The 25974-nt window shown below is 39.1% G+C and overlaps 1 protein-coding gene across 1 annotated transcript in view; it reads left to right on the forward strand.

The window, feature by feature from the left end:
• The window catches only part of OTOGL (otogelin like), a 3472886-nt gene that overhangs the window by 3337116 nt on the left and 109796 nt on the right, over positions 1-25974 (forward strand). The window contains exon 52 of the mRNA XM_044088067.1: positions 4414-4592. Coding sequence (XP_043944002.1) covers positions 4414-4592 — 179 coding nt within the window. The remainder of the gene's footprint in view (positions 1-4413; positions 4593-25974) is intronic.

A 25974-nucleotide genomic window follows, 5' to 3' on the forward strand; every position in this document is an offset into this window, starting at 1 on the left:
TTGCTGAGGTGATTACCTGTGCAAACCCAAAACCTTTCATGATACAATTGAACTCATGGGCAAGAGACACCGTTTCATTTGTTATTCCAGACATTAAAGTCAGCAGCACAGCAGTGTCCTGATGGCTCAGGACTGAACTGACCAGGAATCAGTGAACTCCTGGAGGAATGTTTGTGTAATACCTGGTGGATGGTAGGCAGAAACCTACAATTTGCTCCTTCAACTAAGACACGTTTAAAGGAGGCAGTCTGTCTAGTTTCCATCCCCATCAGCCTAACGTTGTTATTACTCCATACAGCTACCCCCACCCCCAATCCTACCTCTTCTAGGGCAGTATATAACTGAGTCTCCAAGTGGTATGGCTGCAGCTAGATGTGAACCAAAATTCTCATCTAGCCAAGTCTTGGTTATAAAAGCAATATTGACAATATGCAAAAGATCCAAAATAATGCCTGACTTGTTGTGCATCAACCTGGTATTGGAATGCAAAGCCCTTGGGAGGGAGATGTGTCCCTGCTATCTGACCTCAAAGACTCACGGGGACCCTGATACTGTTATGAGACGGGAATTGTGACTGTTGCTCTCTGCCTCAGCATGGTATGCATTACAGAATGCTCTCTACTCCCCACTGGTTACTATGGTAACTGCAGCAATGTTTCTGTAATAAACTGAGACATCTACAAAGATAAAAAGTTGGTGCATAGTTTAGGTAGAAAAAAGATCTGCTGTAGCTGTGGGTCGTAATTAAATATTATGTGTAAAACAAAAGATAAAATGGATATATGCTAAAAACAGATTTGATCAAAGTCATCAAATATAACAATTTAAAAGGTTAGATAGCAAAATAAGCTAACCAAACTAAATGGATAAAAGTGTATTATTAAAAAAGTATCATAAAATTATAAAATAAAACTAACAGTAAGGCAAGTGAACAATCTAAGAACAAATGTGAATAATAAAAGAATAAAATTGCTGATTAATTTGTGACCAATCCAAAAAAAATAAACAAGGAAGAGTGAAGTAAAATAAAAGAATATGAAATAGTCCTTTAGCAAGTAGCAAAATCAAATAGAGTCCATTACTGCTCAACTGAGTAGGACTCTTAAATGAAGAGACACGATTAGCCCAAATATCTTTTAGGGTTCAAGATAACAAATCATGGTTGAAGAGACTTGTATAAGAAACAAAACAATTTAGCACAAATATCTTCTGAGCCCTAGAGTTAGATATGGTCCATGATGGCTTTGGTTTACCAAAATAGTAGGCTAGATCCTCCTTCAACTAAGTCAGTATGAAAAGATTCCTAACAATGGCCAAATAGTTGCAGATGTCTCAAAGATACAAGATGCCCAGAAATCATACTTAAAATTTTGGTTAACCAAGATAAAATTGTCTGTCAGTCACCTGGGAGGAAGTTATAAGTGGAAGCTAAGAGAAGGTCCAGAAGAAGTGAGTGCACCAGGTTTAGGGTAAAGCATCCCATTCCAGTCAATAAAGCAGTCAATGTTCTTTCCCTTCCTTACTTTTTATCTTAGCTGAGAACTAGCCAAGAGGAAATCCACACAAGTAGAGGCAGTTGCAGATTTTTAGAGTATCCTTTTTCAATAATTGCAAAGCAATGTCACCTCAAAACTACTCTACCCAATTAAGATACATTTCTTAGTTTATTAGGCAAGTGACCATTTAATGATCTTAAAGCTTGCATCAGCACCATCTCCAGCAAATAGCAATACAGCAACTTGTTTAAAATAATGAAAGTCATACTAATGCCATTAATGGTGTGCTGACATACAGCAGCAAGGAGTAAAAATAACATTAATGGTGAGGTGACATACAACAGCAAGCAGGAAAAATGTCCGCCTAAGTCAAACTAATGCTGCACATTAATAGACATTTACAGAAAGACATTAGCCATCAACCATCTTCCAACCACACACACACACACACACACACACACACACACACACACACACACACACACACACACACACACACACACACACACACACACACACGTGGATGGTATGATTCAAGTTCATACCTTCCAGCATTTAAATGAGGAACATTCCATTTGTATCTAAAAAGATGAATCACAAACAGGAATAGTGCTGATGCTAAGTACATCTACAAACAGTGGTAAATGTCTGGTATTATTTAAGGATAGGGTTTACGATTGCTGGATTCGTAAAGGCTGCTAAGGTATAGAGCATGGTTCTCATTGTTAATGCTATGCTATAGAGCATGGTCCTCATTGTTAATGCTATGCTGTAGAGCATGGTCCTCATTCTTAATGATATGCTATAGAGCATGGACCTCATTGTTAATGTTATGCTATAGAGCATGGTCCTCATTCTTAATGATATGCTATAGAGCATGGTCCTCATTCTTAATGCTATGCTATAGAGCATGGACCTCATTCTTAATGATACGCTATAGAGCATGGTCCTCATTCTTAATGCTATGCTATAGAGCATGGACCTCATTCTTAATGCTATGCTATAGAGCATGGTCCTCATTGTTAATGTTATGCTATAGAGCATGGTCCTCATTGTTAATGTTATGCTATAGAGCATGGTTCTCTTTCTTAATGTTATGTTATTGAGCATGGTCCTCATTCTTAATGCTATGCTATAGAGCATGGTCCTCATTGTTAATGTTATGCTATAGAGCATGGTTCTGTTTCTTAATGTTATGTTATTGAGCATGGTCCTCATTCTTAATGCTATGCTATAGAGCATGGACCTCATTCTTAATGCTATGCTATAGAGCATGGTCCTCATTGTTAATGTTATGCTATAGAGCATGGTTCTCTTTCTTAATGTTATGTTATTGAGCATGGTCCTCATTCTTAATGCTATGCTATAGAGCATGGTCCTCATTGTTAAAAGAGGCTGAAAGGAGAAGGTCCTCTGGCGCAGTCATCTGTCTATGAGAGAAATCAAAAAGGAAGAGATGAATGCCACTATATTTATTTTGGTGCAAGCAGACAGGAAAATAAAAGAGAGGCAAAAAAGATCAGACCAGATGAGATCTGCAGTATCATATGCTGCTCTACTAAAGGCATCTTGGCTCAGTTAAAATAAAAGCACAGAATATAGTGCCAAAATTAATTTTACAAAGGTAGCCCTAAGACCATTTTCCTCCAAGATACTCCAGTTCCTTTATATATAAGTCCTGTCTGGCTGACTCCTTCATCCTATTACAGACTATGACAAGCATCTCCACTCTTATTAATAATGTTTTTAAGCACAATCATTATTCCTGCTGCTCTCAGTCCAATTAAGCTAATGATTTTCAGAATATTTGATTCTCGCTTTTTTATTTCCAAATAAATTCTCATTTGTATAAATGTCTTGCCTGTACCAAAAATGATATTGAAAAAAAGAGGGCAAGGTAAAACACACTGTATTTTCTTCTAGAGAGTGGGGTACTCAATACTATATGCTTTTCACTGAAGCTGCTATAATAAACCTTTGATTAAAGCAAGAAAGCTTTGTAAAAGCAGGCTGTAGATTTGATATGTTATTCTGTAAAAGCAATTCCCATTTTGATATTTAATTTGATACTGTTGATGAAGCTTTGCCCCAGCAAAAATGCTTTTTTTATTCTTTAATTCATTTTATTGACTGATCTGTACTATGTGGATTCTTTAAACATAAAAGCAGGCGATTGCTACTTGAGTGGTATGCTATAGGTTCTTAAATTCAAACATTTGATGCTACTTAAATGGTATGTTCTAGGTTCTTAAATTCAAATGTCTGAGCTGCTAAAAAGCAGACAGGGTCTACAAATTAAAACTATTAATAGCTGTTAAGACTGAATGAGAAGGTTAGTAAGCTCCCAAACTGACCAAATTAAGGCATTCAATTTGAAAACAATAATCCACCCATCTCATTGGCCAGTTAAAGATATTCAGATTGAGAATAAATATCTACTCACTCCCACTGGCCAGCTAAAGATATTCAAATGGAGAATAGTAATCCACCAACCACATTGCTCCAAGCCACTCACCCACTCTGACTCCTCCTCCACATGTTAACTTTATATAACACTGAGGAAATTCTGTGCTACCAAATAATCTTTTAACAAGAACACTAATTCATTGAATAAAACTTTTAAGACTGAGTACTGGCATCTTACTTATCTGGAAGTAGGGCAGATGAAGATTTCATGTACGATAACAGTTAGAAGCATAATAGGTCCTGAGGCTGTAAAGTTAACCTGTGAATTTTAGACTATTTCATATAGCAGGGATAATACATTGTCCTTTGAAGTCATCTACCAATTAGAACATTTTAAACAGTTATGAGATAGAAAAAAAGATGGCATCTCAGGTAAGGTGAAGATATTTAAGGTCAGTAGTATCAGTCTGTATCACAATATTTTCTGTAACAATTCTGTTTCTTATTTCAGAAAAGGATGATGTCTGCATTTTCCAAGACTCTACATTAATAAATCCTGGGGAGTCATTAATTCAGCACTTGGAGAATGGCCAATGTAACTTTATTCAATGTTTCGAAGCGTATGATCCTAACTCTGGCTTTCATGTGGTGCAAGTATCAATTGTCAACTGTACTGAAAGATGTGAACCTGTAAGTAAAAGTAAGAAACATAATGGCATCATGGCACTGTGTTTTACAATCCCTCTTCATCTGAAACATTACTAATGGAAAGCAAGCCTCATTATTACATTTTATTTCAGAATAAAGCAGAATATCACAATTTTGAAGCTGTACATCACAAAATATATCTCTTGCTATTCTAGAACATTATAATTTATATTGCTTGAAATTATTTTCTGCCTAGTCAAATGAAATAATGCATATATGTTACTGTTAGTGCAGCACTTCTTAATAAAACACAAAGATAGTTGCTTGGTAGGTCTTATCAAAGCTACATACAGTCCATAATTAATATCAGAAGCAATTAAAGACTAATGGAATATTATAGCAATAACCCATACCTGGGTGTGGGTAATGCTGGATTTACCCATGGTTGGTGTGGTTTGGTCATGAGGGCAAAGCCCGAGTGGCCAAATAAAGACAACGTTGGGTAAATCCAGCATTACCCACTTACCCAGAAGTGGGTTATTGCTATTATAAAATGACATTATTTAAGAAAAAAATAATTACTTTTCTTAAATCATGGCATTGTATAATGCCTCCTTGCTGCCCTTCCGCAGCTGTCTGGTATTCTGCTGCAGTTCTGATGTACTGCGCATGCGTATGCTTACACAGTACATCAGAGCTGTGGGCAGAAGCAATGGAGAAAGCAAGATCTCTGTTGCTTTTTACAAACTGTCTCGCTATGTTAAAGGAGCTTAACATACTGAGACAGCTTTAAAAAAATGAACAGAGAATCTCCGTTGCTTTTTTTAAAGCTGTCTCGCTATGTTAAACTCATTTAACATAGCGAGACAGTTTTGAAAAAAGCAACAGAGAAAGCAGGATCTTCATTGCTTTTTATAAAGTGTCTCACTATGTTAAAGGAGTTTAACATAGCGAGACAGCTTTAAAAAAAGCAACGGAGAATCTCTGTTGCTTTTTTTAAAGCTGTCTCGCAATGTTAAACCCATTTAACATAGTGAGACACCTTTAAAAAAAGTAACGGAGATAGAAAGAGCTCCGTTACTTTTTTTAAAGCTGTCTCACTATGTTAAACTTGTTTAACATAGCGAGAGTGTGTAAAAAGCAACAGAGATCTTGCGTTCTCCGTTGCTGTAAAAAAAGAATTATACTAATGGAAAAAATCCGGGAGACTAGACCTTTTTCCATTACAATAACTCTGATTTACAATATGCAGACTGACCAATCAGCGTTCACATTTTGGAATATTAATGGGGGGGGGTCATTTTTTAACAGTAAATAATTAAATCAAACATAATGTAGTCCAGATATATTCTGTTGAATTCTGTCCACCCTATACACTGTTAAAAACTCAGACAGTTGCTTCAGCTACTGCACAGTGGTGCAAAGAGTAAATATTAGACTATCCAGTTTTCTTTCTCCTTTTAAATACTATGTTTCTTTTTACTGGGTACTGTAGCATGATTCAGAATATGAACTGAAAATGTATAGACAAATGTATATTTATGTAAATATTTATTCATGTATATGCTTATTCTTCCTCTCTCTCTGTATATACAGTATATATGTATATGTATGTTTATCTATCTATAACATCTATTTATATATATATATATATATATATATATATATATATATATATATATATATAAATATAGATATATATATATATCAATATAAAAGTTCTTGCCTCTATTACATCCAAAAGAAAGTGTTCTTAAATCCTGTGCAGTGGTGATCCTTTGTAGTGAAATGTACCTAAGTTTTGGGCAGTGAAGTTGTGATGTTCTGCATTGTAATATATGCTACTTTATTTTTTGTATTTATCTGGTGATATGAATTCTATTGTGTTATTTAGGTTGTGATGTTTTCAGATATTTGAATTGTATAGATATGGCAATAATATTATGTATTTTATACTTACATTTCATTTTACATTTGTTAACTGGGAAAGTATGACTTGGAACAAAGCCCATTTTCAGTGGAGGCCCAGGGAGAAACACTCCAAACTTATGTCTTTGTAATGTGGGAGGAAACCAGAGCACCTGGAGGAATCCCACACGAATGCAGGGAGGACATGCAGATTCCACACAGAAGGAACCCCAGCCAAGAATTGAATCAGAGAACCTTTTGCTGTGAGGCGACAACACTGCCACTGCACCACTGCGCTGTCCAAATATACATACATACATATATACATACATACATATGTACGTACATATTTTTAGGATATTTTTAAAAATATGCTGGTAGAATAATGGTGGTTTACCACTTTAAATTTTGAATAGATGGTTTGGTGACATTTTAAGGAAAGGCTGTCTATTAAATGAGTGGAATGGTTTGCACAGCTTCTGATGAAGTCCTTGTTTAAGTACTGTGGATGAAAGCTCATAACTTTCATTAAATATTTCTGCAGACACCCTTCTTTGGTTTCTTTTAGATGCAATAGAGGCAAAAACTTCAGTCATGTATGTTTTGGTTACCTCTTCGCTGCATATTAACATCATGCTATCTGTGTAATCTTCTATGAGCATAGATGCTGTCACTGCAATATTTAAGTTGTTCATTCATTTTTTGTTTCCATATTGTAGCGAAGTGTTCTCTTATTAGTACCTGTCACTTTTGTTTACATATTGTAGAATGGTTTTCTCTTATTAGTTCCCCTTACTTTTCTTTCCATATTGTAAAGTAGCTTTCTCTTATCAGTACTTGTCACTTTTTGCTCCCACATTGTAAGGTAGTGTTCTATTATTAGTACCTGTCACTTTTGTTTACATATTGTACTTCGTGACAACACTTCTGAAACACTACTACACCACCACAATTACACAGCATGTAATTCCACTTCACGACAACTCCAGAACCAGTTCCACTGCTGACTTTTGTAAAACCAAAATTAATTTATTTCACATGAACAAATGATATGTTAAGTGCTTTCACTCATTAGAAATTGTGAGCTTCTTCAGAACAACGAATCATTCCAAAAGACTGTTTAAATACATGAAATGGTGCCAAACAGATTTGAATTTAAAAACTCTTAAAGAAACATACCACCATTTAAGTGAATATGAAACATTCTTATAAAATTCCTATAAAATACTAATAAATACTAATACAAAAATGTGTATGGTACAAATGCAAGAATATTGCCAATATGAATAGTTGGTTATCTTCTTCTATCCAATAGGGGTTTAATAGATATAAAATCATTTAATCCAGGGGGAATGTTGGCATAAGTGAATAATTGCCACCATAATTCCCTACATGCCAAAACGTTCTTAATGTCACCCCCCCCCCCCCCCAGGGTCCAGAGTGATATTTTCTAAAATACCAAAAGTAAATTTGTGTTCATTTCCATATTTTTCCACGTGTTTAAATAAGGCATTTTTGTTGTCCTTAGTCCTGATACTATATAAGTGTGCATATATCCTCTTCTTAGAACACCGCTCTGTCTTACCTATATAGTATCCAGGACATTCCGTGCATTTAGCCAGATATATCACATATCTGGTTGCACAATTCCCTTTAACAAATTTGATCTTGGTTCTGTTGGTATTCTCCACAACTAAGCCGTCACTTTCATTAATAGTAAAACATTGATTACATTGTCCACATTTTGTGGTGTGCTTAGTCCCATTCTCTAATCCCCTATTCTTAACCCCTTGCTCTAAGTATCCTTTGATATTCGTACCCATTTTGTACACAAAAGAGGGTTTTGATCCTAATGCCTCTTTGATTTCCTCATCTACCATGAAAATGTTCCACATATTGGAAATAATTTCCTTAACATTGTTGGTATATGGTCCATACTCTATTACACAAGCTTTATTAAAACCTATTGATGAACTTTTCTTCATAATACTGGAATTCTTCCCTTTTACCCTAGCTCCCAATAATGGTATGTATTTAAGACCCCTTTCACTCAATACATAATTCCTCATGTCTTCCATCATCTCCATATGATAATTTCTGTCTGAAAATAAACTAATGATGAAATTTAATTAATCTACTAAGTCATCATAATCTGATGTCATGCGGATGGCTCTCACACAAAATGTGTACAAAATGGGTAGGAATATCAAAGGATACTTAGAGCAAGGGGTTAAGAATAGGGGATTAGAGAATGGGACTAAGCACACCACAAAATGTGGACAATGTAATCAATGTTTTACTATTAATGAAAGTGACGGCTTAGTTTTGGAGAATACCAATAGAACCAAGATCAAATTTGTTAAAGGGAATTGTGCAACCAGATATGTGATATATCTGGCTAAATGCACGGAATGTCCTGGATACTATATAGGTAAGACAGAGCAGTGTTTCAAGAAGAGGATATATGCGCACTTATATAGTATCAGGACTAAGGACAACAAAAATGCCTTATTTAAACACGTGGAAAAATATGGAAATGAACACAAATTTACTTTTGGTATTTTAGAAAATATCACTCTGGACCCTAGTGGGGTTGACATTAAGAACGTTTTGGCATGTAGGGAATTATGGTGGCAATTATTCACTAATGCCAACATTCCCCCTGGATTAAATAATTTTATATCTATTAAACCCCGATTGGATAGAAGAAGATAACCAACTATTCATATTGGCATTATTCTTGCATTTGTACCATACACATTTTTGTATTAGTATTTATTAGTATTTTATAGGAATTTTATAAGAATGTTTCATATTCACTTAAATGGTGGTATGTTTCTTTAAGAGTTTTAAATTCAAATCTGTTTGGCGCCATTTCATGTATTTAAACAGTCTTTTGGAATGATTCGTTGTTCTGAAGAAGCTCACAATTTCTAGTGCGTGAAAGCGCTTAACATATCATTTGTTCATGTGAAATAAATTAATTTTGGTTTTACAAAAGTCAGCAGTGGAACTGGTTCTGGAGTTGTCGTGAAGTGGAATTACATGCTGTGTAATTGTGGTGGTGTAGTAGTGTTTCAGAAGTGTTGTCACGAAGTATAAAGTTGAACTGAAACAGATTTATCGCTTCAGTTGTTTACATATTGTAGAGTAATATTCTCTTATTAGTTCCCCTTACTTTTCTTTCCATATTGTAAAGTAGCTTTCTCTTATCAGTACTTGTCACTTTTTGCTCCCACATTGTAAGGTAGTGTTCTGTTATTAGTACTTGTCACTTTTTGTTTCCATATTGTACAGAAGTGCTCTCTTATTAGTACTTTTTACTTTTTGTCTCCGCATTGTAGAGTAGTATTCACTTTTTAGTAACTGTCATTTTTGTTTCCATATTGTAGAGTAGTATTCTTTAATTAGTACTTGTCACTTTAGGACACAAATTTCCATTTGCATAAATGCCTCATCTGTACCACATTCTGCACCTTATGCAGGACTTGCTCACCCTTTATAAAGCATGGTTTGATTCTGAGTTACGCCAAGTGAGAGCACTCGTACCGGGGCCGGAGCATAAATGAAAAAGCATTGCCTTCTTTGATGTAAAACTTGGGCTTGATGAACACAATTTTCTTAACATTTGTTAACCAGATGGTTCCATAAATCATTTTCACTATGATCCCAGTTAGAGGGGCATGGTTTAAATACAGTATTGTCTGTGTGTACATGTATATCAAGACATTAGGAGAAAGGTAACTGGAGTACCATAAAAATTCATAGGATATAAGTGAGTTTGAAAATGGCGTGCAGATAATAACTGGAAGCCTGGATAGAACCCTTGTCATGTAAGTCAGATATCTTACCATTCAGCCACTGCACTGCCAGTTGTGTTACTTATCAAGTAGAGATCTCATCAAAAGCAGTATTAGCGTCTAGTGAGAGAGAGAGATACAGACCTACTTATTCATATCAACTATCTGTGCGTTTTCAAGTGGTAGATAAACTTTATAATCCAACCTGTCTTGCTACCAGTACAGTGTTTTCATCTAATGAACGTGAATTAGCCAATATGTCATTTTCAGCTATGCTAGCACACACATTTTCATATAGTAGCAGTAGTAGGCAAAGTCCTTTTGAAGTTTTCAGTTGATATACTTTCTGTTAATGCTTTCTTATTATGTTGACCCTGTAGATCTATTCAGAAATTAATAAATGTTTTTAAGTTAAATAATTGTAACCTTGCCGTTTTGTTATTAGAAAACGCCCATCTATGAAACTTTTCAGTTTGTACCTGTGAGGTGAATTGCACTCAAAAGGTATTTTTATTAATAATATGTACAAATGCCTACATTCTTCCCAGTGTGTAAGATAAAAATGAGCTGAGACAATGACTCATTATAAAAATGCAGTTTATTATATACAAGTAAAAACAAGACAGTTTTTATAAACAAAACAGTCTTGTTAAACCTATTACACAGCAAGCACCTCTATCTGAGTTTTATTTTGGAGGGAAACCATTTCTCTTTGGATTCCTCTAGCAGGGACAGTTGCTAGATTTTTTCCAAGGTCTTGCTTCACTTTGGTTGAGTCTCTCTCTCAGAGCTCCTGGCTGGACACACACACTTCCTTTCCACAAAGGGCAAATGCTTTCTGAGTGGGCATCTTTCAGCCCTCTTTTTATATAACTTTCAATAGCTCATTAAGCAATCCAGCTCTTATTACTGCAGATAAGTATCTTTTTTTCTTCAAGAAATAGGAACAACATAACTAAAATGCATATATCCTTTAAATAATCAACCATCTGTTTATAACAAACTTTATATAAAACTATAATTAACATTACTTACAGAACCAGTTAGACATTTTTGGTCAGCTGTATCCTACCATTTGGTGAGAAACACAATGATATGCTGCAATCTGTTAATTACATCCCCCGGATTCATGAAGCTCAGCGCAAGTCCGGTGTAAGGCTTGCGCCAGCCGTGCAGCGTAGATGTAGAGTAGACGTGCCATATGCATATTAATGAAGGCGTGCAGCTGCCACAGCCATGTGCATAGGAAACGTGCGTGAGTGCAAGGGGCGTATCGAAGTTGTGCAGGGAGGCATGTCAATGTCGGCTTTCGAGGAGCAACCTAAACTGCTGAATATTATATTCCGCCAACAATAGTAATCGTACCTATCAGTGTCCGTGGAGACTGAAACGTATGCAAAGCAGAGCCCTGCGAACAGAAAATGAAGAGTCAAACACAAATGCACGGTAGGGAATAACGGGTCCCTACCCATGAACAAATGACAGGAAAACCGTGTGCCTGTAGTCCAAAGTAGTGTTGATAGCTATACCACGTGGAAGTGAAATGTATCAGATGTTAGCGCGCTGCCAGTAGGTACGTCCAGTCCAACGGAGAGGGTCACCAGCCGAACCATAATTTGAGGGAGGGAACATAGCTGTGCAGATGTGTCCATAACAAAATACACAAGGAGAAATTTAGATATAGGTAGTGACCGTATGTCTGAATCATATCCCACAAGCCATGTAATAGTCACATACAAAAGGTATGTCCGTATTTCACATACCAAATGTGATAGGAAATAGCATACGCATGTAAACGAAACAGAAGGAGCATATAAACGAGCCATAACAACACGGACACATGTAGGCTGAAAGGAACAGTATGATCCGTACAATCGACCAAGATTACCACCTGTCCCACTTTGCGAGCGACAGTCCCTCTGTGGGCAGATGTGTCCTGACACAAACATGTAAAACTGGCAAATGTCCAGAGAATATAGGACATAATTCCTCCGTAGACGTCATGCAATAGTTGCATTAAACATATTTCACTGGACGTATAATACATAAATGTCATAACAAACAGAATAAGATGCCGAAATGCTACAAGAATAAGCTTAGATATAGGCAAGAATTGTAAGTTCTATCTGCCGAACTGACCTTGGGTATGTGTCGGCCTGTAAAATATGCTGTGTTCATCGCAACTGTCACAGTAGGGTTGCCACCCTTACAAATGGCCAAAGTGGGACATGTTTGGTACAGACATCAGACTGTACAGGCCGACACATACCCACGGCCAGTACAAAGGGCAGAACATAACTGTATTGTCTACAGAAAAGCGTATTCCTGTAGCATTTTAGTTGCTTATTCTGTTTCTCATAACAGTCAGGTATTTCAGATACAGAATTAACTGTTTAATGCAACTATCACATAAAATATAAGAAATATGTTTGTCCTAAAATCTCAGGACATTTGCCATGTTGACAATTACATGTCAGGACATGACTGCCCAAAGAGGGACTGTCCCTCGCAAAGTGGGACAGGTGATAACCGTATGTCACACTGTAGCCAATTGAAAAGGTGGAAAAACAACCGTAGACTGTGGGGAGGCAATGTCCACAATGGTCAGACATGTGTAAGGAATAGCTTGGACATAAGAAAAGGTGCCATCCTACCAATGAGTAGAACAGGCTGGCAAAATACGGAAGTCAGCTGTATAATCCGAACGTGTATGTGACACAGTCAATTGGGTAGTACCCGGATACACCAACCAAGTAATGAAAGTGAAGTAAGGGCGTGTACCTATGTGCGTGAGGTATAGCATATGGAAAGCAAACATGGCAGGGTAGTCCACACAACCATAAAGGTACCCGACACATGTAGGGTAGTCAATGTGTAACTCTGGCCATGTCATGGGCCAACAACCAAAGAAGTGCTCTATGGGGTGTGAGTAATTCGCGTGTGAGGGGTGTGTGTTTAATGGTAAATTCCTCAAAGGTGATACTTGTGTCATATGCAGAAAAGGTGAACCGGAGGTGTATGAGGGGGCAGCGTGTGAAGTGGAAAGAAACACAACCTCATGTAGAAACAGCTGCAAGACAAGCAGACAGGCCATAGTGTAGAACACAATCACACAAACATATGAATATGGAAATATGCGAGACAAATATATAGATACGGCACCGTCACATACCCATAGATGGGTCCTGATGGAACTGGCCATAACAAACGCAACACACCTGGATGCATAATAGCCTACCCAGCATACCCTGCACAACACACAACCTGCCACCATAGCAGAACGTCCACCAAATCCAGCCGTACCTGGTCCACTGGTTTGTTGCAGAAACAGCTGCACACAGTGACCCCTACACATATGTAGTAGTTATTGTCACCCTAGGCAGTGTCAGGATTGCAAACCATGTATCCCCTGCAGGTAAAATCCCCTGCACATTTTTGTGCAGCCACAAAAATCTTCGTTATCTAACTTGTTTTGGTTTTGACCAATTTTTGGGATATCCCTCACGGGATGACCAACTTGTGTAAATAGTAGAATGGGTATGACGACATGATGTCCAATCCAGTAGATATTTGGACACAAGTCAGAACGTGCAGTGGAGGTCCATGACACTGTCCAGCCCTAAGTGGGCATGCATAACCTACCACCCAGGGTAAAATACCTTCCTGTGATGCACATGTCCAGACACGAATAGGAGGGAGAATATAATGCACACATTTGCAAAGTGGAAAACGGCATGAGGGCGAGGAAGACACTACGTAAACATGTCAACCCTGATCAAGTGTGAGGGATACTGACTGTGTGCAGTCATGACTGACCATACCTGTCAACCTGTGTGAGCAAGATATCTGGACAGAGCCGTGAATATAAGTGAGACAAAGGTCCAAAATCAGGGACAATCTGTAAACATATCTCTTAGAAACATAGAATTTGATAGAATAACAGTTTGCACATTGGCATTAATGTCTGGAGTATGAAGTCTGAAACCCAACTGTCTGTCAGCACGTTCCGACTGCAGTCTTTAATGCTGAGCTACTGCTGTGCCAGAACACAACAGCGTATTACAGAGGTCTGTGCCATACCACTCAACTGTCCGGATATTCGCAGAATCACTAGGGTCACCACCTGTCCCACTTTACGAGTAACAATCCCTCTGTTGGCAGGTGTGTCCTGTGAAAAGAATCAAGACATAGCAAATGTCCTGAGAGTTTATTTCCTAATTTACTTTAATAGTCGCATAAAACGGTTATTTTATATATGGATCCTCAATATGTTATGTGAAGTAGCATAAGCAATTCAAATGTTACTAGAATAAGCGATTATATGTACAAAAAAGGTTAAAATTCAGTACTATGCATGGCTGTAGGTATGTTTTGTCCTGGAAAATCTGACATCTCTACAGAACATGTCCCACTTTGGGCAGTCGAAAAGGTGGCAACCCTAAGAATGACCACAGGTTCACCCCATAGTGTTGGTGTGTGCCTCCGACAATCTGCACCAGTGTGGTAAATAGCTGAGGATTGACGTCACTAAATAATGAGAAATATCCTGAGTATAAGACTCCACAACCTGCACAAAAGTCATGCTAATGCAAAACCTAGCATTCTATCAATGTTCTAAGCTTGTAAGAGCAATTGTTAAAATGTGTCCCTAATTGTCCCCCATCATGTAAGTTTTGCGCAGGTTCGGTGCTCTAAGAGGTTGAGAGGTATGTTCTGTACATATTTACAGGAACAGCCCTTCACACTTGTGTAATGTACAACTGCATACCTGTAGTCACTTCATGTCCAAAAATAATAATCCCCATATGACTGTATACAGGTAATAGTCAAATGTGAATGGGAACACCCCGCATCGTGGAGTATGGACTATAACAACCCCACCCATAATATGTAATGCCAACAGAATAAGCTACTGACAGGTGCCCAAACACCTGTGTCTATAAACACAGGTAAAACTTCAAAATAGGGAGATAATCCCTGTCCATATGCTTCGTCTGACATTTGACCTCGGCCAGGGAAGTTCCGTTCACCAGGTGGACAAGCCTAAACCCAGATCATTACATGAACACCCTGACAATCAAAGACCTGTATGTGGCTGGACTATATGCCTTGGTGTTCTGCATATCCTCAGAGTGATTAACAATGCAGCCAGAGTCCACAGCAGTAGGCAATAGGGAATGTGTAATATGTAGTACCGCCTTTTTCCCAGAAGGAGAATGGATGCCTGTGTCGTAGGTGAAGCGGTGATGCATATGTTGATGTAGCTAAGTACTATGGGTATGCATATCAATGAGGGAGAACACCAATAGAATAGTGGTTCCGGTATCCGGCCAACCTGAATGAAGTCCCGGTTGACCTACGACCACTGCACATATAACCTGAAAGTGTAATGAAAGCGTTCGTGCAGTACACACATTTAAATATGTAAAGGTGAACGCGTGTTTCGCAGTAGTCTGTAAACTGGAATACAGATATGTAACTGTTCCGGTCAGAATTATGAAAGTTCACGGAAGCACAATTATCTATGAAACACATGTAACCCACAATAAGGATATGCAAGTGCACCTGCGCGTGTGTAATCCGCTCACAGAATAGAAAATGAATGGTGTTTTCCCCACGTTCTATGTACATGGCTCATACCTGTTAAATCCGTAAAGTACGAACCGGACAAAGCCATGACAACAACTGGTACAAATAGGGACAATCCCCAGATATTGCCCTAACAAACATAGAAAGTGGATAGAATAACAGGTGTGTCACTAGCATGGATTCTCTGAAGGGTATGAAGTCGTAACCTGAAATGTTTGTCATTATTTAACAACGTCAGTCTTTAATGATATGCCACTAACTTGCCAGATAGACACAAGGCTATGAAAAATGGACCAAAGATAAGAGGCAAACAGCTGTACATGCAGCAGAAATCTGTACAGTTGAAAGGTATGATATGGAGATATATATACACATATATCCACAGACATAATCCAAAGTGAATTACAAGATGAGGAATGTACAGACATATGTATATATGTACATATAGAAATCTATACACACACGATACATGAATAGATATATACACAACAAACATATGTCCCTGCACATATAACACATGTACATAAATAGGTCACGGTATAGCTAATATGGATAGACAGACAAACATGCATGAAAGGAGAATACACCAATGGTTTCCAAACCATTGCCCGGAAAGTACCAGTGTGACAGGGCCTGCAAGTTCTACACGTTAAACATGAATATAGGTGTCCTTTGCAGGATCCCAAAAATTGATCCGTACGAAGTGCGAACCATCATAGATGCTAAAGATGTCACAGCTGCAACTATGATATAGGTGTACATGCAACAGTAGCAGGTGCAAGGGTAATAACACATGGGTCAATTGAATTTATGACGTACGAGCTGATATCCACAGAGTGGGGAGTGCTCAGAAGTGTCCTCACACTTTATTATCGCTCACATTAAACATGTTTAATGGGTACTTTGGAGGTGTGTCAGGTATGGGAATCATGGGTATGCAGAATTGGGCCAAGGTGTTGGTTGGCACAGATCTATTAGGTACGCCCCATGGGAGTGATCAGTATACCTATGTGGGTATAGCACACACCAACATTCTCCAAAAAGGTGCAACCCATCTACTGGATATTGTGTAAACCATTGGGGGAAGACGTAGGGACCTATATCAGTGTCATGTAGGCAATTATCATGGATGGACATGCGTACGACCAAGATGGTAACCATACCTGCCAGAATGTCAGAATAAGACAGCTGGACTAAGGCATAGTACACGACAGACAAATAGGGACTATATTAAATATACCTCAGACAAAATAAGACCGTTGATAGAATAATTGCGTAGTCAGGAATACGAATGTTATGACAGTTAGTAATCATGAAATAGAAATGTCAGTCATGATTACCTAACCGCACAGTCCGTCATGGCTTGCCAGCAAGCTACCAGAAAGGCACATTATCATGACAAATGTAACAGAATCATAGGTCAAACCCCAGGGCGCATACCCATAATGTGTACAGGTGAGAGGTATGAAGGTAACCCGTCCTAATGAAATGTACAGAACTAGTGATACTAGGTGGACAGGTGAGAAGAAAGACGTCAGGACAAATGAAAAAACATGTACAAGTCATAAGCATGTTTTTCCACAAATGTGAATTACAATGTATGGCCTGTGAAAGTCAATGTGCAAGGTTAATAGACTCAAAAGACATGTGTCCCTCAGAGTGTCATGCAGTGTCACCGATACAGTGTCTAGTCCCCCATACTTGTACGTGAGCTCTGCCACTGATGGAAAGCGCAAATACTGGTGTACACATAAGGTACATGATGGAATAATTAGTGTGGATAAGCACCTGTTGGCCTGTGTGAGGAATATAACCCAGTGGGTGGGTGTGTCCTGCAATAGGAATGTAATGGTAACTGGCCTGTGATGGCGCCATGTATTGTGTGTAGTGGCGTAAGGAAATTGATGTCCAGTATCAGAAACATACCTCGCAACTGTACGAATGTGCAGATGTATGCCTCATATGTGTGGTGTGTTCCTCTCACAATCTGTACCTGTCTGCCAAATACCTGAGAATTGACGTCATTAAATAATGATAAACATATGTGTTTAAGATCCAAATCCCTCAGAAAGGTCATGCTAATGCAAAACCTATAATACTGTCAACTATCTATGTTTGTAAGAGCAATATGTAGAATCTGCCCCTATCTGTCCCCCCATCATGTTAGGCTTTGTACAGATGTTTTGCACTAGGAGGTTGATAGGTATGATCTGAAACAGATACATGTCTGAGGAAACAGCATTATCGACTGCACGATAACACAGAAGATATGAAAAGCGCTGCAGTAGGAAGTTCATCCGCAGGTATGTGCTGACATGTCAAATCACACAGCAGTTTACAGGAAGTACCTATAGGGTGTCACCTTTACCAATGATGACAGTGGGACATACCCACAGCCATGCACACACCACAAATAGACATAGCACACAGCAAAACCTAGGCCATGATACACGAAGCCTCCGGTGTGTATGGATTGAGTGAGAGTACAGCAAGGAAAGCTGACTGCCAGGCTATTCAGCAAACACCCGCAGGGGCATGCAAGACCGCCCGTAACACGAACATTGCACGGACAATGTTGGGATTTGCAACATACCCCATTTGTATGTGTAAGCTATGCAAATGATGTAATGATAGGGTTGCCACCTTTCCAAATGCCCAAAGTGGGACATTTGTGCTACAAACATCAGATTTTGCAGGGCAAAACATACCCACGGCCAGTACAAAGGACAGAACTTCAGTTTTTTGCCTGAATAAAAGTCTATTCTTGTAGCATTTTAGTTCCTTATTCTGTTTCTTATAACATTTAGGTGTTTCAGATACAGAATAACTGTTTTATGCAACTATGACATAAAATATAGAAAATAATTTTGTCCTAAAATCTCAGGATATTTGCCAGTTTTTCACATTTTTTGCAGGACACAACTGCCCAAACAGGGACTGTCTCTCGCAAAGTGGGACAGGTGGTAACCCTACGTAATTACGTGATACATGAAACAGTAAGCTGTTCGTGCAAGAGCAGAGTTACGTGCAGAAATGTACCCGGATGTTATGCAACTAACGTTTTGCACGTTGCTAAACGGAGCAATGACAGCTGCAAATACAGTATGAATACAGTCAAAGAAGCATGCCAATGTCCAAGTCCAAGGCCAGTGGCGGCTTTGTCCATTGGATATCAATGAACCAGTAGTTGTCCTCCCCCGATCCCTGGTGTGGAAGCGTAGCGCAGTGCCACGAGAACGCGCTGTGCTTCAAAACAAGACATATGGATAATATACAAACAAAATGTAGGTGTAGTTAGATGTTAGTACGCCATGCGGATGAATGGCAAGCTGGAGACAACATGGCTACTGCGTACTGGTACTTATGTGTGGAAGCGCTCTGTCAGAGATGTAATGAAGCATTTGTAGGCAGTGTGAGGCAAGTGAGGCTGAGGATAGTGAATCACAACATGTCATGCCATATGGGCCAAGCCTCTCCCATGTAGTGTAGGTTAAGGGGACTATTAGAGTAGAAGATAGGTGACAACATGAGTGTGAATTTACAAAACACTGTAACCTCACCGGAGCAGTGTCACATGTGTGCTGTCAGTACTCAGTGGAAGAGACGTGTCATGAGCTATCCTAGGGAATGTCAGGAGACTGACGGCGTATGCCATGGATACCACCGATGTGACCTGCAAACCTGCCCACAGTGTGTCTGCGCCCATGTGTGCCAGTAAGCCCGAGTAAGTATGTCTGCACGCATGTTAGCCTGTGTGCGCGTGCGGAAGAACGAGTAAGCTAGTGTACGAATGGTGAAGCCCGTGTAATGTCGTGTATGCGTTTGTAAGCATGTATACATGTGTACTACACACATCACACACGTACTGCACACACAGACACACATGCTGCCAATACTACACACATCAGTGAAATGGCACGTGGATGGAGACTACATCATCAGAAGTAACAGTGCTGTAAACTATGCTACAGTGATGGTCATAGCTGTAATGCATCATGCCTGCTGAAGTACACCTGGAAGTAACACACTGTGTTAACAGCATGCTGACATCAATACAGTGGAAGAAAGCAACCGTGTGCAGCAGCACCAGGTTAGTCAGATCCTGCATCAATGTTACACATCACAGGTGGTGGCACAGGTGACATCATATGCACAGAGTGTGGTGTTAACATGTCCAGAGCTGTCATAGAGCCATTCAGTGTACACGTAGGTGTGTGTGTGTGTGAAGGACAACGGTTATTGCATGGCCCAATGGTGGTGGTGCAATGGGTGTGTGTATTTGATAGCCATAGCTGTTTGTGGTAAGTGTGTGTCTGCATATACACAGGTACAGCATGTGTCAGCCATATACAGGAGGTTGTGGGACAGTCACAAACCGTACCTACCAGGCTGTAGAGATCCCCATTACTGGCCATGGACACCCCTCAATGTATCCAACACAACTCAGTCCTGCACCTGTCAATGTCTACACATATAGTCCTGGGATCTGTACCACAACCTGTAGATAAACGTGTGTCTGTAATGTTAACCTGAGGTGCATAGAATTGACAGTTACTACAGACGGATATGAGCCATACTCACACTCCAATGTAATAACCACTGCTGACTGTTGCCGAGATCAGCATACGACCAGTCAAAGGTGCTGCACTAACATTGTTTCCAATGCCCGTGTAATACCCAGCAACACAATAACCGGTCTCTACACATGTATAACCCATGATCACTACAGCACACAGTATGTGCACTATCACAGAGCCATAGCAGATGTGCATACATCCATGGTGCTCACGTACAGACAATGCAGCAGAGTCAAGAGTGATAATCCCAACATACATATCTATATACAATATACATTATATATATATATATATATATATATATATATATATATATATATATATATATATATCCATATACATACATTATATATATCTATATATATATATAGATATATATATATATATATATAGATATATATATATATATATATATATATATATATATATATATATATATATAGATATATATATGTAGATAGATACATACACACACACACACACACGTGGCAGGGTTGGGAGCAGAACATAAACGTAAGCACTGTACCACACGACAGCATCACACAGTTACAAAATGCGCTACCATGATCAGTGGATCACATGATTCACACAGGCACACGTCTAGCCTGCAGACAGCAGAATCAAAGGCAAAGACGCTGCACGGATGTTATGGAGAGTGAATACTGTAAAAGCAATGTACTGTTGTCATGCAGCTGGAAACACACACACACACACACACACACACACACGCACACACACACACACACACACTTGGCAGGGCTGGGAGTTGAACATACACCTAATTACCCTAACACACTACAGCATGACACATTTACAGAACGAGCTACCGAGATTACTGAACACAGCACTCCCAGAGGCATACTTCTAGGTGGGTGACATCATCCGCAAAGACGCCGATAGGGAATGTATGTGGTGTGAGGCATCTAAAAGCATTACTGTGTCCCCAGGCAGCTGCAAACACACACACACACACATTTGGCAGGGCTGGGAGTCGAGCATACACCTAACTACCCTAACACACTACAGCATGACGCATTTACAGAATGCGCTACCGAGATTACTAAGCACAGCAGTCCCAGAGGCAGTCATCTAGGTGCATGGCATCACCCACAAAGGCAAAGACATCAGAAGGAAACTGCTGTGGTGTGCGGCATCTAAAAGCAAGACTGCATCCCCAGGTGGATGGGAGCATGCGCGCAAACACACACACACACACACACACACACACACACACACACACACACACACACACACACACACACTTGGCAGGGCTGGGAGTTGAACATACACCTAACTACTCTAACACACTACAGCATGACACATTTACAGAACACGCTACCGAGATTACTAAGAACAGCAGTCCCAGAGGCAGTCATCTAGGTGTGTGTCATCATCCGCAAAGGCAAAGACGTTGGTAGCAAACTGCTGTGGTGTGCGGCGTCTAAAAGCAAGACTGCATCCCCAGGCGGATGGGAGCATGTGCACAAACAAACACACACACACTTGGCAAGGCTGGGAGTCGAGCATACACCTAACTACCCTAACACACTACAGCATGACGCATTTACAGAATGCGCTACCGAGATTACTGAACACAGCACTCCCAGAGGCATACTTCTAGGTGGGTGACATCATCCGCAAAGGCAAAGATGCCGATAGGGAATGTATGTGTTGTGAGGCATCTAAAAGCATAACTGTGTCCCCAGGTAGCTGGAATCACACACACACACACACACACACACACACACACACACACACACACACACACAAACACACATGCACAAAATTGGCAGAACTGGGAGTCGAACATACACCTAACTACCTTATCACACTACAGCATTACGCATTTACAGAATGTGCTACCAAGATTACTGAACACAGCACTCCTAGAGGCATACTTCTAGGTGGGTGACATCATCCGCAAAGGCAAAGATGCCAATAGGGAATGTATGTGTTGTGAGGCATCTAAAAGCATTACTGTGTCCCCAGGCAGCTGGAAACACACACACACACACACACAATTTGCAGGGCTGGGAGTTGAACATAGACCTAACTACCTTATCACACTACAGCATTACGCATTTACAGAACGCGCTACCAAGATTACTGAACACAGCACTCCCAGAGGCATACTTCTAGGTGGGTGACATCATCCGCAAAGGCAAAGACACCGATAGGGAATGTATATGTTGTGAGGCATCTAAAAGCATTACTGTGTCCCCAGGCAGCTGGAAACGCACACACACACACACACACACACACACACACACACACACACACACACACACACACACACACACAATTGGCAGGGCTGGGAGTCGAACATACTCCTAACTACCTTATCACAGTACAGCATTACGCATTTACAGAACACGCTACCGAGATTACTGAACAAAACACTCCCAGAGGCATACTTCTAGGTGGGTGACATCATCCGCAAAGGCAAAGACGCCGATAGGGAATGTATGTGTTGTGAGGCATCTAAAAGTATTACTGTATCCCCAGGCAGCTGGAAACACACACACACACACACACACACACACATGTACACATCACAGTACAGCATTACGCATTTACAGAACACGCTACCGAGATTACTGAACAAAACACTCCCAGAATCATACTTCTAGGTGGGTGACATCATCCGCAAAGGCAAAGACGCCGATAGGGAATGTATGTGTTGTGAGGCATCTAAAAGCATTACTGTATCCCCAGGCAGCTGGAAACACACACACACACACACACACACAATTGGCAGGGCTGGGAGTCGAACATACACCTAACTACCTTATCGCACTACAGCATTACGCATTTACAGAATACGCTACCGAGATTACTTAACACAGCACTCCCAGAGGCATACTTCTAGGTGGGAGACATCATCCGCAAAGGCAAAGATGCCGATAGAGAATGTTTAGAGAGTGAGCAGTCTGAAAGCATATTACTGTCCCAAGGTAGACGTAGACAAACACACGGCAGTGCTGTGATCGGGGCAGCTAAATATGTATGGAGCACTACAACGCTACATAGATACGGGATGCGCCACAGACAGTACACCCTTCGAGACAGCAACCAGTGTGTTCAATGTAGGCATCTATCGTGACATTGAAAATGGACATCTGTTGAGGACAAAGATGGCCGCCATTCTGTAGACACTGTACATCTACAGCTCTCCAGATACTCAGAATAAAAATCAACCCTGAGATTATACTACAAGATTTTTTGTATTAATCGTTGGATATAACTATTCTACTACAATCAAACATTGCCTGAGAGGTAAAAGAACAGAAGGAAACTAATTAAATTCACAGGATTAGAGCTGATTGTCTGCCTGACTCTGAAAAGAGTATTAAACAAAGGATCTGTCTGATTTCTGTTTCACGATGTCAAAAGAGGAAAAAAGCATGGAAACAACAACAACTAAAACCAAATTATCAGCACTGCAGTCACCGGAAAAAGATTCAACAATCAAAAGGCAGAAAACTGTAAAACAACAGGAACTTTTAAAAGCTGGAATGACAAATAAACCGGATCAGCTGGCTAACATGGAAGACATCAAAACTGCTTTGTTGCCCATACAAGAAGCTTTAAAAGAACTTTCAAACCAGGTACTTTCTTTTGGTGCCACATGCAGTCAAATTCTTGAAAGGATAGATAAATCAGAAGCTAGGATATCTGAAAATGAGGACAGAATAACATTGCTTACAAAAAAAACAGATATTCATGACCTGGTCATTCAATCTATGCAAAACAAGATTCTGGACTTGGAGGCAAGATCCAGAAGGAACAACATAATTATCAGAGGAATTCCTGAAACTATTCAATATAATGATTTAATGTCTACCATTATACAAATACTGGAAATATTGTTCAAGGACTCTGATACGGCTAAGCAAATTGTTATAGAAAGAGCCCATAGAGCTCTCAGGGAAACACAAGCCTCAAATATTCCTAGACCGGTTTATGTCAAAATTCTCAATTACCAGGATGTAAATAAAATAATTCTAACTGTTAAAAAGAATGGAGGTTATGTTATGTGGCAAAATAATAGAGTTTCTATGGGACAGGATTTACCATTGCAAATAAGACAAGCCAGACAAGCATTAGCTCCATACTGCAAGTTCCTTATTGAAAAAAATATTAAATTCCAGATGAAATACCCTAATACATTAATATTTACAGTTGATGGATCAAAATATTCCATTTCTACAAAAAAGAAGCAAAACTTACCTTTTTGAAGATTTTCAAATCCCTCCCAACTTCGGAAGCTTAATTGGTACATTCAGTCTCTTTACAACAACATGGATACTGGGATTCCATGCCTACTATACCTCGAGGCTCCAAAATCCTTTGTTTGTTCTTTCTTCTTCACCAGGTCCCTTGGTTAATAATTAACTAGTTTTTTTTTTGCAGGTCCAGCTTGTTTACGAAGATTCCACGAACTTTTACAGCTTCTACTAACTGTGATCCTTCGTGAGGCAACAGGAAGTCCTTTAGATGCTGCTGAGGGTCCGCTTTTGTTGTGGCACATCCGGAAGTCCGTCCGCATAATGGTTCCCCCTTCGCGAATTCGAAAACAGGATTTCATGACCAGGAAGTAGATAGAGCTCGGTGGAAGCAGGGGAACCTACTGGGAATGAAAAACGAGGCTTCGTCGACTTTTAATGTATGTTTCAACTTTTATTTCTGTAAAAGTTAATGTGAATTCATTCAGGTAGGATTTAAACTGAATATTAATGTAGTGGTTAAAGTGTGTCAATTAACTAATATGTAGAAGTAACATAAAGTTATAATAGTTATTCTATTTTCCTAGGTAGTTTGCCTGAATGTGGAAGTGCCAATAATATTGTACTGTACTGCAATATTTATTCTCCTGCTTTTAGATTGTGTTTTAATACTGTAAATGTTTAGATACAAAGGGGTTTTAATGCGGGGATAGTTAGTAAATTAAAAGCACATAATATATCCTGGTATTCCAAGGGAAATGGAAGGTTATTTTTCTGATGTGGTTCTGAATGTTTTGTGAACTGTGCTATTTAGATATTGTTTATATATATTTAAATATAGTATCTGCTAAGAATAGTTAATGCGACTTGTATTCACCAATGCTGCTGTCATCACAATGTTAAATAAATTAGATTAGATAAACAATGTCAAATTTAATGCTTTAAATATAAATTAAACATATAGTGTATTATCTTGAAGTTAATAACATTACTGTTTAATAGGAGAACTGTCATATATCTGTTTAGGTTAGATTTAAATAAGATAATTAGATATTCTAGGGTAATATAACCAAATTATAGAACTAATAATATATGTTAACTATTAGAGAGGTAGAATAGTAATTTTGCATGTAAGGAATATCATTTGTGTTAACTAAATAAAGTGTTCAAGAGCTGTAGATAGATACCAGTGTTTAGTAGGGAATGTTTTGGTTAGGTTTTGTAGAGTTAGATGTAGTTATTATAGGTTTTTTGCATGTTTTTAGTGTGTTATTTTGTAAGATAAAGAACAGATATTTAGTAATGATGTGTACCAATAGAAGTT

The sequence above is a fragment of the Protopterus annectens genome, chromosome 11.part0, assembly GCF_019279795.1.
Source record: "Protopterus annectens isolate FY-2018-M chromosome 11.part0, PAN1.0, whole genome shotgun sequence".
Taxonomy (NCBI): Eukaryota; Metazoa; Chordata; order Ceratodontiformes; family Protopteridae; genus Protopterus; species Protopterus annectens.